This window comes from Orycteropus afer, unplaced genomic scaffold (assembly GCF_000298275.1).
Source record: "Orycteropus afer afer isolate SDZICR_OR568_19922 unplaced genomic scaffold, OryAfe1.0 scaffold00094, whole genome shotgun sequence".
Classification (NCBI taxonomy): domain Eukaryota; kingdom Metazoa; phylum Chordata; class Mammalia; order Tubulidentata; family Orycteropodidae; genus Orycteropus; species Orycteropus afer.
The window spans coordinates 9,836,880-9,852,944 of record NW_006921681.1 but is presented as its reverse complement, the minus strand read 5'-3'; the positions used below and the strand labels follow the sequence as shown (position 1 = coordinate 9,852,944).

At 38.9% G+C, this 16,065-nt stretch overlaps 1 protein-coding gene across 1 annotated transcript in view; it reads right to left on the bottom strand.

Moving 5' to 3' along the window:
- VPS13D (vacuolar protein sorting 13 homolog D) overlaps positions 1-16,065 on the bottom strand; it is a 435,877-nt gene that overhangs the window by 125,137 nt on the left and 294,675 nt on the right. Inside the window, exons 63-64 of the mRNA XM_007942672.2 lie at positions 13,241-13,375; positions 11,699-11,866 (exon numbers count right to left, since the gene is read on the bottom strand). Of these exons, the coding sequence (XP_007940863.1) occupies positions 11,699-11,866; positions 13,241-13,375 (303 nt within the window). The remainder of the gene's footprint in view (positions 1-11,698; positions 11,867-13,240; positions 13,376-16,065) is intronic.

Here is a 16,065-nt window from a genome sequence, read left to right as displayed (position 1 = left end):
ATATTTGTACCCATTCCAAAGAAAGGTGATCCCACAGAATGCTGAAATTATCGAAAAATATCATTAATATCATATGCAAGTAAAATCTTACTGAAGATAATTCAAAAATGGTTGCAGCAGTATACTGACAGAGAACTTCCAGAGGTGCAGGCTGGATTCAGAAGAGGACGTGGAACAAGGGATATAACTGCTGATGTCAGATGGATCTTGGCTCAAAGCAAAGAATACCAGAAAGATGTTTAGTTGTGTTTTACTGACTATGCAAAAGCATTTGATTGTGTGTATCATAAAAAATTATGGATAACATTGAGAAGAATGGGAATTCCAGAACACTTAATTGTACTCAGTAGGAACCCATACATAGACCAGGAGGTTGTCATGTGAACAGAACAAGGGAACACTGCATGGTTTAAAATCAAGAAGGGAGTGTATTAGGGTTGTGTCCTTTCACCACACTTATTCAATCTATATGCTGAACAAGTAATCTGAGAAGCTGGACTATATGAAGAAGAACGTGGCATCAAGATTGGAGGAAGAAACATTTGAACAACCTACATTATGCAGACAACACAACTTTGCTAGCTGAAAGTGAGGATGACTTGAAACACTTACTGATGAAGATTGAAGACTACAGTCTGCAGTATGGATTGCATCTCAATATAAAGAAAACAAAAATCTTCACAACGGGACCAATAAGCAGCATCATGATAAATGGAGAAAAGACTAAAGTTGTCAAAGATTTCATATGACTTGGTTCTATGATCATTGCCAACGGAAGCACAGTCAGGGCATCAGATGTCATAGGACACCAGGCAAATCAGCTGCAAAGGACCTCTTTCAAGTGCTGAGGAGCAAGGATGTCTCTTTGAGGACTAAGGTGCACCTGACACAAGCCATGATATTTTCAATCGCCTCATATGCATGTGAGAGCTGGACAATGAATACGGAAGACCAAAGAAGAATTGATGTTTTTGAGTTGTGGTGCTGGCAAAGAATACCAAAAGTACCATGGACTGCTAAAAGAACTAGCAAATCTGTCCTGGAGGAAGTACAGCCGGAATGCTCCTTGGAAGAGAGAATGGCCAGACTTCATCTCACCTGCTTTGGTCATGTTGTCAGAAGGGACCATTCTCTGGAGAAGGATGTCATGCTTGGTGAGGAGGAGGGTCAACAAAAGAGTGGAAGGCCCTCAATGAGATGGACTGACACAGTGGCTGTAGAGATGGGCTCAAGAGTAGCAGGGATTGTGGAGCTGGCACAGGCGGTATTTTATTCTGCTGTGCATAGGCTCACTATGAGTCAGAGACAACTCACTGGCACCTAACAACAACATTACTGTCTGTTTGGCCATCTTAAAACAAAAAAAAACAAACTCAACAGCCATTGAGTTGGATCTGACTCACAGCAACCCCTCCTTGGGTTTCCGAGGAGGTATCACTATGGAAGTAGATTGCCTAACCTTCCCTCTGAGGGGTGGCAGGTGGGTTTGAACCACCAGCCTGCTGGTTAGCAGTCAAATGCCTCAGCTGCTTCATTTGCAAAACAGTAGTAATGATTACACATAATGTTAAAAGTAAAACTAACTCTTAAAATAAAAAATTTTTTTAAAAAAATCAGTACTAATGATGATAACACATGCCTGGTTTCAGGCTTACAGGAAAGATCAAAGATATAGAAATGCTCTGTCAGCATTAAAAAGTCAGACAAATATAAAGTAGTAGTAGTATTTCAATAAGGAATGATTAAATCCTAATAAATTCATCTTATATATCCTTCCCTCTAAGAAGCAAACCATCAAATTAATCAATAGAACTAACCTTACAACTTTTAGGAACAACAAACTATTCCCAATGTTCTCCATCTTCTTCTTTACTTGAACAATGGTATCACTAAGCATCTGAAAGCCAATCTGCTGCTAGAACTCAAATGAGAAAAAAAAAGTCTCTATAAAATCTAAGAATCCATATTACAGACCAAGTGAGATGAGACCAAGGAAAGTGAAGGATGACTGGGAATAATTCGCTTATTCTCTGATGTCAATTGGCAATGGGAAGGCCAACTCACCCTAACTTCATATAAACTGGAAACCAAATATTATTTTTAAATGGCATCCTAATTGCTTAGGAATGCTTCAAGTAGCAAAGTTCAGGAAATGGCTTAAAGAAATTATAATTACATACAGAATTTTAGAGGAGATGGCTACTGGCAAAGTGTGAAGATTACAGATACACCACACACTGAACTGGTCCAAGGCTCTGGTCTATCCCTCACAGAGCAGAAGAGAAGGCCCAGCTGCTGTAAATCTCCGTCTGAATTTGAATACAGCTTGATCAGGCACATCAGGTATCTGAGAAAGTAGAGTCAGTTCAGTCAAATGCTTTTGAGTCATGTATTTTCTTTTTTGCTAAAGCAAACTCTTTCAATCCTTTTTCACTATTTTAATCCTTTTGTACTAGATTAGGGAATTCCAGTTAGTAAAGATTAATTCAGAAAGCCTAGAAATTACCAGTGGAAAGTGTCAAGGCCCACTAGAGGAGTTAAAGTTGAAAATGAATGGAAAACGGCTTGGGCTTCATCTTTAAAAGATGTTTTTCCAATGGCTTGTCATTTAGCATCTAAAAGCTCCTGTGTGAAGGACAAAAATACAGGCTTTAGAGAGGGATACCTCCAAATTAACTTTAAAAAAAAAAAAAAAAAAAAAAACCTACTGGCTCCAGAACTCACTAGGCAACCTCAGGCAAGTTAACTGACCATTCTGAGTCTCATTTGCAGAAAGGGGATACTACTTCCTTCCCTAGATTGTTGGATGTGAAAAAGGAATAAGAATATGTGTAAAGTTCCTAGCCCAGTATTTGACACACAATAGTTACTCCATAAATGATAGCTATATTACCCACATAACCAAAGAATTCCCTCTTTTTCCAAGAAAACACTTGGACTTAGCTTTTCTTCAAAATGAAAAGAGATTTATAAAAATAATTACAGAGAAGAAAGAACTAAAGGAAAATAGAAAGAATCTTCTCAACAGAGCGTCTTGGCTTTTTACCATCAAGAACTAGAATTTGATTTGTCCCTCAGATGTTTATAAAACTGCATTACGGTTCATCTCACCTTTTCAAGAAAGGCCAACTACTAATATGAAGAATATTGAAATGCAGAAAAGGGTTGAGCCCTGGGAGTAGCCAGCCAACCTAAGAAGGCTTGAACATTCTTTTAGTAACCATGTTTACACTAGGGCAGAAAACCACTACTCTTTGGGGGGACACAAATATATTCCGTCTTTTCAATTTAGCAAGTGAACATACTTTCCCACCACATACAGTGCAGTTTTGGAAGACAAAGTGAATTCCTCTGAAACATGAGATGTTCAGGTCTAAGATAATTTAAGGATCTGATTTTTAACTAAAATACAATCAGAAAATGAAAACAAGTTTTGAACTTTCCCAATCTTTCTGGTCCCCATAATAGGACTCCCATGGTGAGGTTGTGCCCACTACCTTACATCAGGCAACTGGGCTGCTTGATTTGGGTGGAAGCAGGGAGAGAAGCTCAACCTTATTTAACAAGGCTGCTAATGTTGTGAATTTTGGCCACTCTTGTAATTCTCAAAGGAGGTCTGGCAGCATAGGGCCTAAGGCATCTGACTGCTAACCAGAAGGTTGGTGGTTCAAACCCATCAGCCACCCTGCAGAAGTAAGACTGGGCAATCTACTTCCATAAAGATTCAGGGAGTTCTAGTGGCATAGTGCCTAAGGCACTTGACTGCTAACCAGAAGGCTGGTGGTTCAAACCCACCAGCCACTTCTCAAAAGGAAGGTTGGAAAATCTACTTCTGTATGATACTGACTTGAAAACCCAAGGAGGAGTCACTCTGAGTCAGATCTGACTCAAAGTCAGGGGGTTTGGGTTTTTTTGTTTTGTAATTCTCAAACCTGTTGCACCCCCCAGTTCATACTTCTGATCCTCACAGATATTTGAGATTTGTCCAAGACAGAATGGGCCATTTGGCATCTAAAATTTGCCTCTAACTGAAAAGAGCTCAGAATAAGAGGATTGTTTTAGTATTCAAGGTTATCAGAGGAAAATAAAACAAAAACTGGTGCCAAGAATTTGAATCATCTCTCTATATACAACAACTTGAAGGTACCGCCTCTTGACTGGAAAAGAAATCCCTCAGGTGACTTATTTAGGATCAAGATATTTTTAAGAATAGAAAACCTACATTCTCCAAGGGACAGATCACTGTCTGAAGTGAATTTTATTTAACTAAAAGTTGTGTGCCAACTTAAATACACTAAAACCCCAATGCTTGTAAGAAGTCATTCACCTATTACTTGCTTATAGGTACATGGAAAAGCTATTATGGGGATAATCGGCTCAACTATAAAATGGAGCAGTCATACATAATGACAAAAACAGATACGAGCTATAAATTGCTCTTTCCCCTTTAGAATTCAGGCAGGCACTCACTGAGTGCATTCTTTTGTGTGAAGACAAAACTTTCGCCTTGAATAAACAGTGCTTTTAGTCTTGTTTCAGCCTTATAAATGCACTGCTTGCAAAACACACACAAACAAATGCTGTTTCTTAAACAAAAGGCAGATGGACCCGTAAGCCCTCAACAAGGTCACGGTCTGGTCTGTATGGTCTGGAGGGTGGCTAAGGGCAGCGCTGGCTGAGCATCTCTGGATGTAGGGACAGGGAAGTCAGCTTCACTGGACTGCTGTCACATCCCACATCTGAATTCTTGGGCACAAACGGCCTATGAAAGGTTCTCTTGGAAGGGAAGTGGCTTATCCACATATTGCTGTCCCACACAGAGGCCAAAGAAATGGAACAAAATATTATCTGAAGTCCCAGCTAGGTTTTCCACTGCACTATCTAAATTTCTTTCTTTTTCTCTCAAACGCCATGTGTCTTTGCATCTCTGTCTCTTACTTTCTCTATAACTTGCTTGCATTTATCTTCAGATGTTGTTGTTGTTGTTACGTGCCCTCGAATCGGACGCAACTCATAGCGACCCCTCCTTGGGTTTCCGAGGCAGTGTCACTACGGAAGTAGATTTACCCCATCTTCCACAGTTTTCCTAAAAGCCATCAATGTTCACTCTGCAACAAGATGGGCCTTTTTCTTTATTTTTCGCTTTTCTTGTTATTGTTTTTATTTTTCTAATACATAGAGGAATGGCTAGAATAAATGTAGTAGTTAGTGATATTTCAAAAATGTGACTAAAATTGAGAATTCTGAGGCTAGTGCAGAAGGGTCTAGTCCTGGCTCTGCTCTGCAGTGACAAGCTGACTGATCTGGGGAAAGCTGCCTCACTTCTCTGGGCCTTGATCTCTCCATTATATAATAGGACTAGAATGCCTATCCTATCTACTGACCAGGTTTTCCAAGCTTCTCACTGCCTGCAAAGGAGGTGGTAATGGTTGTGACTAAAACTAACACAAAAATGACCATGAACATCACTGTTTCTTGAAAGCCTGCTCAGTGACACAGGTGATAGTCATCTTGCCAGCTAACAAACTGATGTCAAATAATTTTGTTGCTGTTAGATGCTGAGTCAGTTCTGACCCATAGTGACCCCCATGTTTAACAGAACGAAGTAATGCTTAATCCTGTGCCATCCCCACAGTTGTTATCATGTTTGAGCCCGTTGCTACAGCCACTATGTCAATCCATCTCATTGAGGTCTTTCCTCTTTGGATGTCAAATAATAAGCTTCTGGTAAGAAGGTAGCAGTAATTATTATTATTATTATTTTTTTAATATTCTCTGAGTATCTGAAATAAAGCCTTACACACACAAAGGAAAAATACCATGTAGGAAAAAGACATGGACTTTAGCCTTAAGAATTGGTTTCAAATCCATCACTGCCACTTCTAGTTGGGGAACTTTGAAAAATTTACCTAACTTCTCTAATTTTGTGATTTGCAAAATAGAGATAACCTATATAAAGGGTCTATGACAAGGCTTAACAAACAGCAAGTATTCAAGACATGTATATAAATTAGTATGTGTTCCATAATGAAGCATGACATTTTGACCGTTTCTACATCTTTGTCTTACTAATTCCCTCTGTGCCAAGAAAATTAATAAATAAAAAATTAATAAATTTTTATCCAATCTATAACAAACATAATTGATGTAAAATAATAAAACAATGGTTAAACTACATAGAATAAAATGTATTAACTAAAATTTAACAGAAGAATCATATCTTCTTGAAAAAATATTCAGATTTTCAGAATTTGATCTGGAAGTTTGGGCTTAATTAAAATAAATGCAATAAAATAAAAGAGAACGAAATAAAACTGACCACATAACTGCAAAATTATCAGTAAATAATATGTAGCAAATAATGAACACTAAATCCAAGTTTCCATGAACAACTGATATTGATGAAAATAATTTCACCTAAAACAATGGGAAAATTATTCAAATAAATGTATTCATAAACATAGAGTCAAAATATGCCTGGGATCAAAAAAGCACCTAGGATCAAAAGCATGCTATATTGACTTGGTAAAGACAGAAAAGGAGGGATGGAAAGTAAAACAGTGCAGAGGTTCCATTGTTGTCATCATTAGGGGCTGTTGATTTGGTTCCAACTCATAGCAACCTTATACGCAACAGAACCAAACACTGCCTGGTCCTGCACCATCCTCACAATGGTTGCTATGTTTGAGCCCATTGTTGTAGCCACTGTGTCAATCCATGTCATTGAGGCTCTTCCTCTTTTTCACAGACCCTCTACCAAGCATGATGTCCTTCTCCAGGGACTGGTCCCTTCTGAAAACATGTCCAAAGTAAGCAAGATGAAGAAGTCTCACTATCTTCACTACTAAGGAGAATTCTGGCTGTACTTCTTCCAAAACAGATTTGGTCATTTTTCTGAATAGATATGACCAGACTAATAACCAAAGACCAGATGAATTATGGGATGACATCAATGACATCATACCTGAAGAAAGTAAAACATCATTAAAAAGACAGAAAAGACCAAAATGAATGTCAGAAGACACTCTGAAACATGTTTTTGAGTGTGGAGTGGCTAAAGTGAAAGGAAGAAAGGATGAAGTAAAAGAGGTGAACAGGGGATTTCAAAGAGCAGCTAGAGAAGACTAAGTAAAATATTATAATGAAATATGCAAAGACCTGGAGTTAGAAAACCAAAAGGAAAGAATTCACTCAGCATTTCTCAAGCTGAAAGCACTGAAGAAAAATTCAAGCCATGAGTCTATGGTCAAAAAATTGAATGATGAAGGAAGCAGTAAAAGAAGATGAGAGGAATACACACAGTTTCCATTAGTGATAATCAAATGTGGCCTTCTCTTTTGCTGGAAGAAATTAAGTAAGTTGTTGGATGTCTTCCCTTAGGAAGACCAGGTGACAGCTGTGTATAACAAACACTGAGTTGCTACACGGCAGAAAGAGAATGGAATCGTTTGCTGTCTTATTAACATGCTATGTTTTCTTAGTTTAAAAAGAATTTTTATTCTTTTGAGAAAAGCTATATAATTTTCCTTTAAGTATATGAAAATGTTACATAATAATCACAGATATGAGGGAAATTAGAGTCTACATAAGAGAAGGAATTTGTTGAATAGAAAGTCTCCCCAAAGCTCTGGCTTTGAAAGAGGTCAAAGGGCACAAGTAGGAGAAAGTGTATTTTCTGCCATTCATGCTGCAGAGAGAAAGCTTTCCTCTGACAGGGTTTTAGAATTTGAAATCCTGTCCTTTTTAAAGAAATCGCATTCCTAGAAAGGATTCCAGGAGCACTCATCTTGCTTCGGCCTCAGGAATGGGATTAGATCTCTGAGGTTAGGTTAATAACACTTGCCATTGTTATGTGCTGTCGAGTTGGACCTGACTCATAACGACTCCTTATTGGTTAGGGCTAGTTATTCTGCCAAGATCCAGGCAGCGGATCATGGGATAGATGCCCCAACTTGAAGGCTAATGTTTAAATCATATCACCTTAGATCTGGAATCCATAAACTGACTTTGGGGGGTTGGGGACAATGAACAGTGATGAAGCATTTGGGCACTAACCAAAAGGTTAGTGGTTCAAACCCACCAGCTGCTCCACAGTAAAAAGATGTAATAGTCTGCCCCTATAAAGATTACCATCCTGAAAATGCTATGGGACAGTTCTACTCTGTTCTATAGGATTATTATAAGTCAGAACTCAACAGCAACAGCTTTGGGGTTTTTTTTGCAAGAGAAAAGAAATGGGATAAAAAGGCATGGGTTATTTCCTACTTCCATTCCCTTGAGGCTAATATTAAATAAATAACAGATAAAAATTAAAAGAGAAATTCCAGGAGTGATTATGATGAGAAACCTGAAATTAAAAATGTTCTGTGAATATTACAAAATCTGTCCACACAGGACTGAGACCTACAAGTCTATTACATTCTCATGTGACAGAATGGATTAATTTTTAACTTCGTACTATATTTTCACACACTTCCTCTCTTTTGCCCTCAGGTCAGGGGACAAGAGGAATTGCCATCACTACTTTATAGATTAAAACAAAACGTATAAATAAAATTTAAAAAAACTATTAACATCAGCAGAGAAAAAAATTATTTAAATGGAGGAATGCGATTAGAACCTGGGGAACTCTGGTAGCGTAGTACCTAAGGCATTTGACTGCTAACCAGAAGGCTAGCAGTTCAAACCCACCAGCCACTCCTCGGAAGGAAGGTTGGACAATCTACTTCCATAGTGATACTGTCTCGGAAACCCAAGGAGGGGTCGCTATGAGTCGGCTGTCGTCACTGACTTGACGACAGTGAGTTTGGTTTGTTTTTTTATTCTGACTACCAGCCCCAAACTCCTCTCAGTGCACAACTCTATCTCCCCCAATAATGGTTTATGATTTGAGGGGACTAAGCCTCTCTGAGAACCCAATAAAAACTTCCAACCCTCACCCCAGAAAAATATACGTACATACTATATTTTTATTAACTTCAAGAGCTTGATGGAGCCTCCTCACCCCATCCAAAGCCCATCAAACCAAAGTTAAAGCCTAGTGTGATCTTTGTAGCAAAGTGCAGCTGGGTGCTCAGTCAGATGCTGTTCTACTGTCTTTTTCTCTGACCCCTCTCTTTAATCCCTGGAACTCAGGTACTCTTTAAAGCAATATGTTCCACAGGCCAACAGTTGATTATTGTGGTCATTTGTACTTCCTTAAACTCCTCTGTGTACACAGAAAAGCAAATAAAACATTCCCCCAAAGCAAATCTGAAGGTCTGATTTCAACCCACAAAACTACAAGAAATGGAGCTCTTTAACCCCAACCACATACCTGCCTAATCATAGATGACCTGAATGGGTATTTAGTTGATAGATTCAACTACCATTTCCAATGTGAAGTGGTAATTTTCTTTGCTTTCTCATCTTAAAGATATATAGACTAATTTTTATCATACAGCTAGGGTTCTTGGTATCAAAATAAATTATATAGCAATTCCCCTCAGTAGCAGCCTGTGACTCCAACACTGATTAGCTTAGACCCCCCACCACACCAAGAGTAGAATTCTCATTATAGAGGACTTAAATCCAAAATACCTCACTGCCATAGAGTCAATTCTGACTCACAGTGACCCTATAGAACAGAGTAGAACTGCATTATAAGATTTCCAAGGCTGTAATCTTTACAAATTTTGCCTATTATGAGCCAACCATGCACCAAACAGCAACGAAGTTTATTGGTCTGTTTCAATAAAACTGTGGCCACAGTACTAAAGAAATTGATCTGACTAAAGAACTGTCATCTCTATCAAATAGCTGGGAAAACAGGAAAAAATTCCTAGCTTTCACATACTATCTGTTCTAGTTACCCAGTGCCACTTTGACAAGAATATACCACAAATGGGATGGCCTTAACAAACAGGAGTTTATTTACAATTTGGAGGCGGTAGGGGCTGGATGAAAGCCCCTCAATATTGGAGTCTGGCTCTGCCTCCTGCTCCCAGCCCACTGGAGCTAGAGGCATTTCTTCACCCAGACAGCTGCTGGATGCTGAGGCTGACAAACCTAAGGTTGACAAGTAAAAAAAGGTACAGTCCTGATGTTACCAAACCACACGGCAGGCCATTAATTTAAGTCCATTGTAAGTCCCAAGGTCAGCAGAGCATGGCAGACTGCTGAACAATGACACAGCTACATGCAGGGTCCAAGCGTGCCAAAGGCTAGAGACCATTCCCAAGGCTTCTCCTTATATACAGGAAGCAGATCACATACCCAAAGCAGCTACTCAGCTGCCTGTAGTAGATCCCATCATGGAGTTGACTGCCAGTCCCATCATGGGGAATAACTACCACCAGCTGCGCAGCCACTCAACCAGGCCCAGCCAAGTTGACACAAAAACATAACCACCACACTATCTATCAGTAAGAATATCATGCAAAAAAAAAAAAAAAAAAAAGGACCACGTTTGCTGGTCTGATAAGAGCCTGATGGAACCACTGACACTATGGCCCCTAGCTGCCCTTTAGGTCTGGAATTGAACCTACTCCTGTGGCTTCCAGCCAAACGAAAGAGAGGCACATGCCCTGAATATTTACATTAGGTAGATACACTCCTTGGAGAGATCAATCATGGGAGAATAGAAGGGCTGTATATGTATAGGGAGACAGCTTGGGGGGGCAGGAGTGCATTGGAGGGAAGGACACAAGGAAGAGGTGAATATGGGGAGGAAATGAGAGGGGAGCTGTTGCATTGTGGGAAATTGCAGACAATGTCATGAGACAAAGTGTATGTGAGCTGCTGTATGGAAAGTGAATTTGCTCTGTAAACTTTCACCCAAATCACAATTAAAAAAAAAAAAAAAGAGTATCATGCAAAATAGAAATGTTATTTAATCATCTACTTACTTACCTACTCTTCAAGATAAATTCCTATGTAGCATCATAAAAGCCTCTTTATGGTTAAAAAAAAAAGTTTCTTTCACACACTTGTGACCCACAGTTACAGCTACACCTATGATCTCACTACAACAAATTCTCTACAGCGAACAAGTCATTCTCTATAAGAAAAGTTTGTCAAGTTGAAAGGAAGAGGAGGAAAGTAGACTATCTACAGGCTTTCTATATGATGTCAAATAGCAATTATCTTTCAACTGATTCTTTCACCTTTAGCCTCACAACTAAAATCAGATTCTGCCAGAAAAGAAACTGCAGACTAGTAAGATGTCCACCGGAGCTAAGAGGTCTTATCTTAGTATTATACCCCATCTGTCTACTGCTGGGTTTAGATGACTTCCAGGGCTACTTCACCACAGAAGGCCATATTTAGTTTGGACTTTCTCCTCAAGGCTGGGGGAATGACTGGTAGAGTTTAGGCAGCAGGGAAATGGCATAATCAAATGCTATTTTATAACAAGGAAGTTCATTTGGGTGGTGGTGTAAAGATGCAATGACTTCCAAGGGGTCAGTGGCTAAGGTAAGAGACAATTAGAGCCTGGACTAAGGCAGTGGTAATACAGAAGGTGGAAGAAGGGATGTTGCAGAGAGGAACTCAATGGACCTGTGGACAGGTTCTGGCAGGTGAGGGAAAGTCAGGGCATGTGGGCAAAGAAGGGAAGGCCATGAATGTAATTTCTCCCAATCTATTAACTATGAAAGAACTTACAGTGATAGAGGACTTGTGAAGTTAATTGTAGTGGACTGCCCCTCTATTTTCTTACCTTGGCAGCAGAGTTTGATACTCCATGTGTAACATTTCTGATTAGGCCCCCAACATTTCCATACTTTATCAGTCCAGTAACCCCTTCAGAAACATCATTCAAAAGCCCCATGGGATTGCCAAGAAAATCCACAGATCCTAGGATACGAGCTGCCTGGCTGAGGAGTTCCTGTCAGATGAAATAAAGAGAAAAAAAATCAGCATCTGTTTGGATCTGTAGACCAGTCCCAAGCAAAAATGTTAGCGATCAATCTTGTCTTCCATTCTCACCACCACTAACAATTAACCTTTTAATCCTTTCCCACAAAAACCAAACCTGTTGCTGTCGAGTCAATTCCGACTCACACTGACCCTATAGAACAGAACACAACTGCCCCCATAGGGTTTCCAAGGCTGCAATCTTTACAGAAGCAAACTATTATAACTTTCTCTTGTGGCGCAACTGGTGGTTTTGAACTGCTTACCTTTCGGTTATCAGCCAAGTGCTTAATCACTGTACCACCAGGGCTCCTTTTTTAAATCGTTGCCAACTACAAAATAATCTCCTACTCTTTCATGGGGTCCACCTAAACTTCTCCCAATACGTATATCCCACAGATGGCTTTCAGTACTCTTAGAGATGCTCTTCAAAGCCATTGAAAATAAAAATGGCTAAGAAGCAGGTAAGATTCTTTATAAATATTAGTATTATATCATATCTTCCTTCTCATCATTCCTACAAACAGAATTAATCAAAAGGAGAAGAATTTTAAAAGGACAATGAGAGAGGGAGGGAGATTTGCAGTTCCCCCTATAAGCTGTGGAGGGGCAGGAGTTGGGAGCATAAACAGGATATAGGCATATTCATTAAGCAACCCTCCAATGTTTTTATACCACCATTGCCTAATTCCAGGTTCCGGGGATATCTGCTTTGTTACTCTCCTTATAATTAGGTAGAAACATTAAGAAGGCTGGAAGGGAAGAGGGGAGGGAGGAAAGAAGGATGGGAAGAGGGAAAAAGAATAGGATGTACTATAACTTAGACAGCTAATAAATTTCATATCATCTTGACCTTTCTATTCATTGAAGATCAAGGCTTTTTATTTTGGTCTTTGCAATCTGGATAATAAATACAAAATGGAAAACGTACAACTTGATACAAAAAATTTTCAATTTCAATTCAAAAGTAGACTCTCATAGGCTCTAAAACATTGGTGTGCTTGCTGAAAGTAGGCCTATGGCTGAAAAATAGTGCTCACATTATTTTATGTTATCATTAAAGCATCAATCAAACCATTAAGAGTTATGACTAATCCAGTAGAAGCCTCTGAGCCAAATTCTGAGGAATGACACTAAGAGCTCATGGGTCAACTGCACTGTTTCAAGATTTTCATGATGTTTATGGGCTTCATGGGATGTGATCTGAACCCAAACGCAACAAACAAGAGATGAAATGTTATACTGGGTTCTCAATAGTAATTTTTTAGTAATCAAAAATCCCAAACAACAAAAACAAGCACATTCTGCTTATGCACCAGCCACAACATTTGTCTCCAAAGCTCACCTCCTGGAAATGTTTGAGGATATCATTGATGATAAACTCCTTAGTCTCATAGGGATGTACCCGAGTAAATGGATCCAGATTAATCACAGCATCTTCAAATCGAATCAATGGAAATCCCAAGGTACTTTTTAGGGCCTAATTAAGGAAGAAAGAAAATGACATACTTTTCTTAAATGTACGCTAGTCATATGATGGCCTTCCAGGGCTACAAGTGATATTAACTAGCCAATGAACGTTAAGGTTTCGATATTTATGAATAAAGATTTCCCTTATAATTATAAAAGTAAAAAAACAGATTAAAAAATACACATATACATTACCCAAAGTCACATCCATTACACAGAAATAAATATTCTTAGTTTCATGGCATAATTCCTTCTGGTCTGCTTTGTATCTGTGTGTTTGCTATGTTTTATTTTTGATTGAAGTATACCACATGTACAACAAATTGTATTAATCAAATGTACAATTTGATGTTCTTTCCCAAAGTGAACACAACCATGTAACCACCACTCAGATCAGAAAAGATGCTATTATCCCCATCTTGGAAGCCCCCATCCCTCTTTTACCTATTCCCAGTCAATACCCCCTCCCTTTTCTCCAAAGATAACTACTATCCTGACTTCTGTCATCATATATTAGTTTTCCCTGCTTTGAATTTTATAAAAATGAAATCATTAGCATGTACGTTGTTGTGTGTGGCTTCTTAGAGTCAAGATGAAGTATGTGAGATTAAGTTATTGCATATAGTTGTAGTTTATTGATTTTCATTGCTACACAGAATTCCATTCTATGAATAAAACACAATTTATTCATTTATTTATTTAATTGAAGAAGTTGTTATTGTGGCTAGGTGCCACTGAGTTAGTTCCAACTCACAGCAACCCTATATACAACAGAATGAAACACTCTCCAGTCCTGCACCATCCTCATAATCACTGCTATGCTTGAGGCCAACTATATCAATTCATCTCATTGAGGGTCTTCCTCTTTTTCACTGACTCTCTACTTTACCCAGCATGATATTTTGCTCCAGGGACTGGTCCCTTCTGACAACATGACCAAAGTATGAAAGATGAAGTCTGGCCATTCTTGCTTCTAAAGAACGTTGTGGGTGTACTTCCTCGAAGACAAATATGTTCATTCTCCTGGCAGTGCATGGTACCTTCAATGTTCGTCTCTCTAACATCACAATTCAAAAGCATCAATTCTTCTTGCAGTTTTACTTATTCACTGTCCAGCTTTCACATGGATATGAAGGTATTGAAAATACCATGGCTTGGGTCAGGCACCTTAGTCTTCAAAGTGACAGCTTTGCTCTTAAACACTTCAAAGATTTTTTGGGGGCAGACTTGCCTAGTGCAATACATCATCTGATTTCTTCCATGGACATTGATTGTGGATCCAAGTAAAATGAAATCCTTGACAACTTCAATCTTTTCTTCATTTATCAAGACATTGCTTATTGGTCCAGGTGTGAGAATTTTTGTTTTCTTTATGTTAAGGTGTAATCTATACTGAAGGCTCTAGCTTTTGATCTTCATCAATAAGTGCTTCAAGTCCTTTTCACTTTCAGTAAGCAAGGTTGTGTCATCTGCATATGTTGTTGTTATGTGCCATCGAGTTAGCCCCGACTCATAGCAACCCCTCCTTGGGTTGCCAAGGCAGTATCACTACAGAAGTAGACAGAGGTTGTTAATTGAATCTTCCTCCAATACTGATGCTACATTCTTCTTCATATACTCCAGCTTCTTGGCTATTTGCTCTGCATGCAGATTGAATAAGCATGGTGAAAGGATCTGACACACATCCTTTCTGATTTTAAACTATGCAGTACCCCCTTGCTCTGTTTGAACAACACCCTCTTTCTTGGCCTATACAGAGGTTCTTCATGAGCATAATTAAGTGCTCTGGAATCCTCACTCTTTGCCATGTTATCCATACTTTGCTATGATTCACACAGTCTAATGCCTCTGCATAGTCAATAAAACACAAGTAAACATCCTTCTGCTATTCTTTGCTTTCAGCCAAGATCCATCTGACATCAGCAATGATACCCTCCTTCCACGTCTTCTTCTGAATCTGGATTGAATTTCTGGCAGGTTGCTGTCAATGTACTCCTGCAACTGTTTTTGAATTATCTTCAGCAAAATTTTACTTGAGTGTGATATTAATGACATTTTTCGATAATTTCCATATTCTGTAGGATCATCTTTCTTTACTCTTGGCACAGATATGGACTTTTTCCAGTCAGTTGGATAGCTAGCTGTCTTCCAAATTTCTTGGCATAAACAAGTGAGCGCCTTTAGCACTGAAACCATCTGGTGAAATATCTCAATGGGTATTCTATCAATTCCTATAGCCTTGTTTTTTGCCCATTCCTTTAGTGCAGCTTGGACTTCTTCCTTCAATACCATTGGTTCTTGATCATATGCTGCCTCCTGAAATGGGTGACCATTCACCAATTCTTTTAGGTACAATGATTCTGTGTATTCCTTCCATCTTCTTTTGATGCTTCCTGCATTGTTCAATATTTTGCCATTAGAATCCTTCAGTATTGCAACTCAGAGCTTGAATTTTTCTGAAATTTCTTTCAGCATGAGAAATGCCAAGTGTGTTCTTCTGCTTTGATTTTCCATCTCCAGGTCTTTGCCATTTCATTACAATACTTTGCCCCCTCAAGTGGCCCTTTGAAATCTGTTCACATCTTTTCTTTTTTTTTAATTGTGATTTGGGTGAATACTTACAGAGCAAATTCACTTTCCATATAGCATTTCACATATACTTTGTCTCATGCCATTGACCACAGTTTACCACAATGCAAC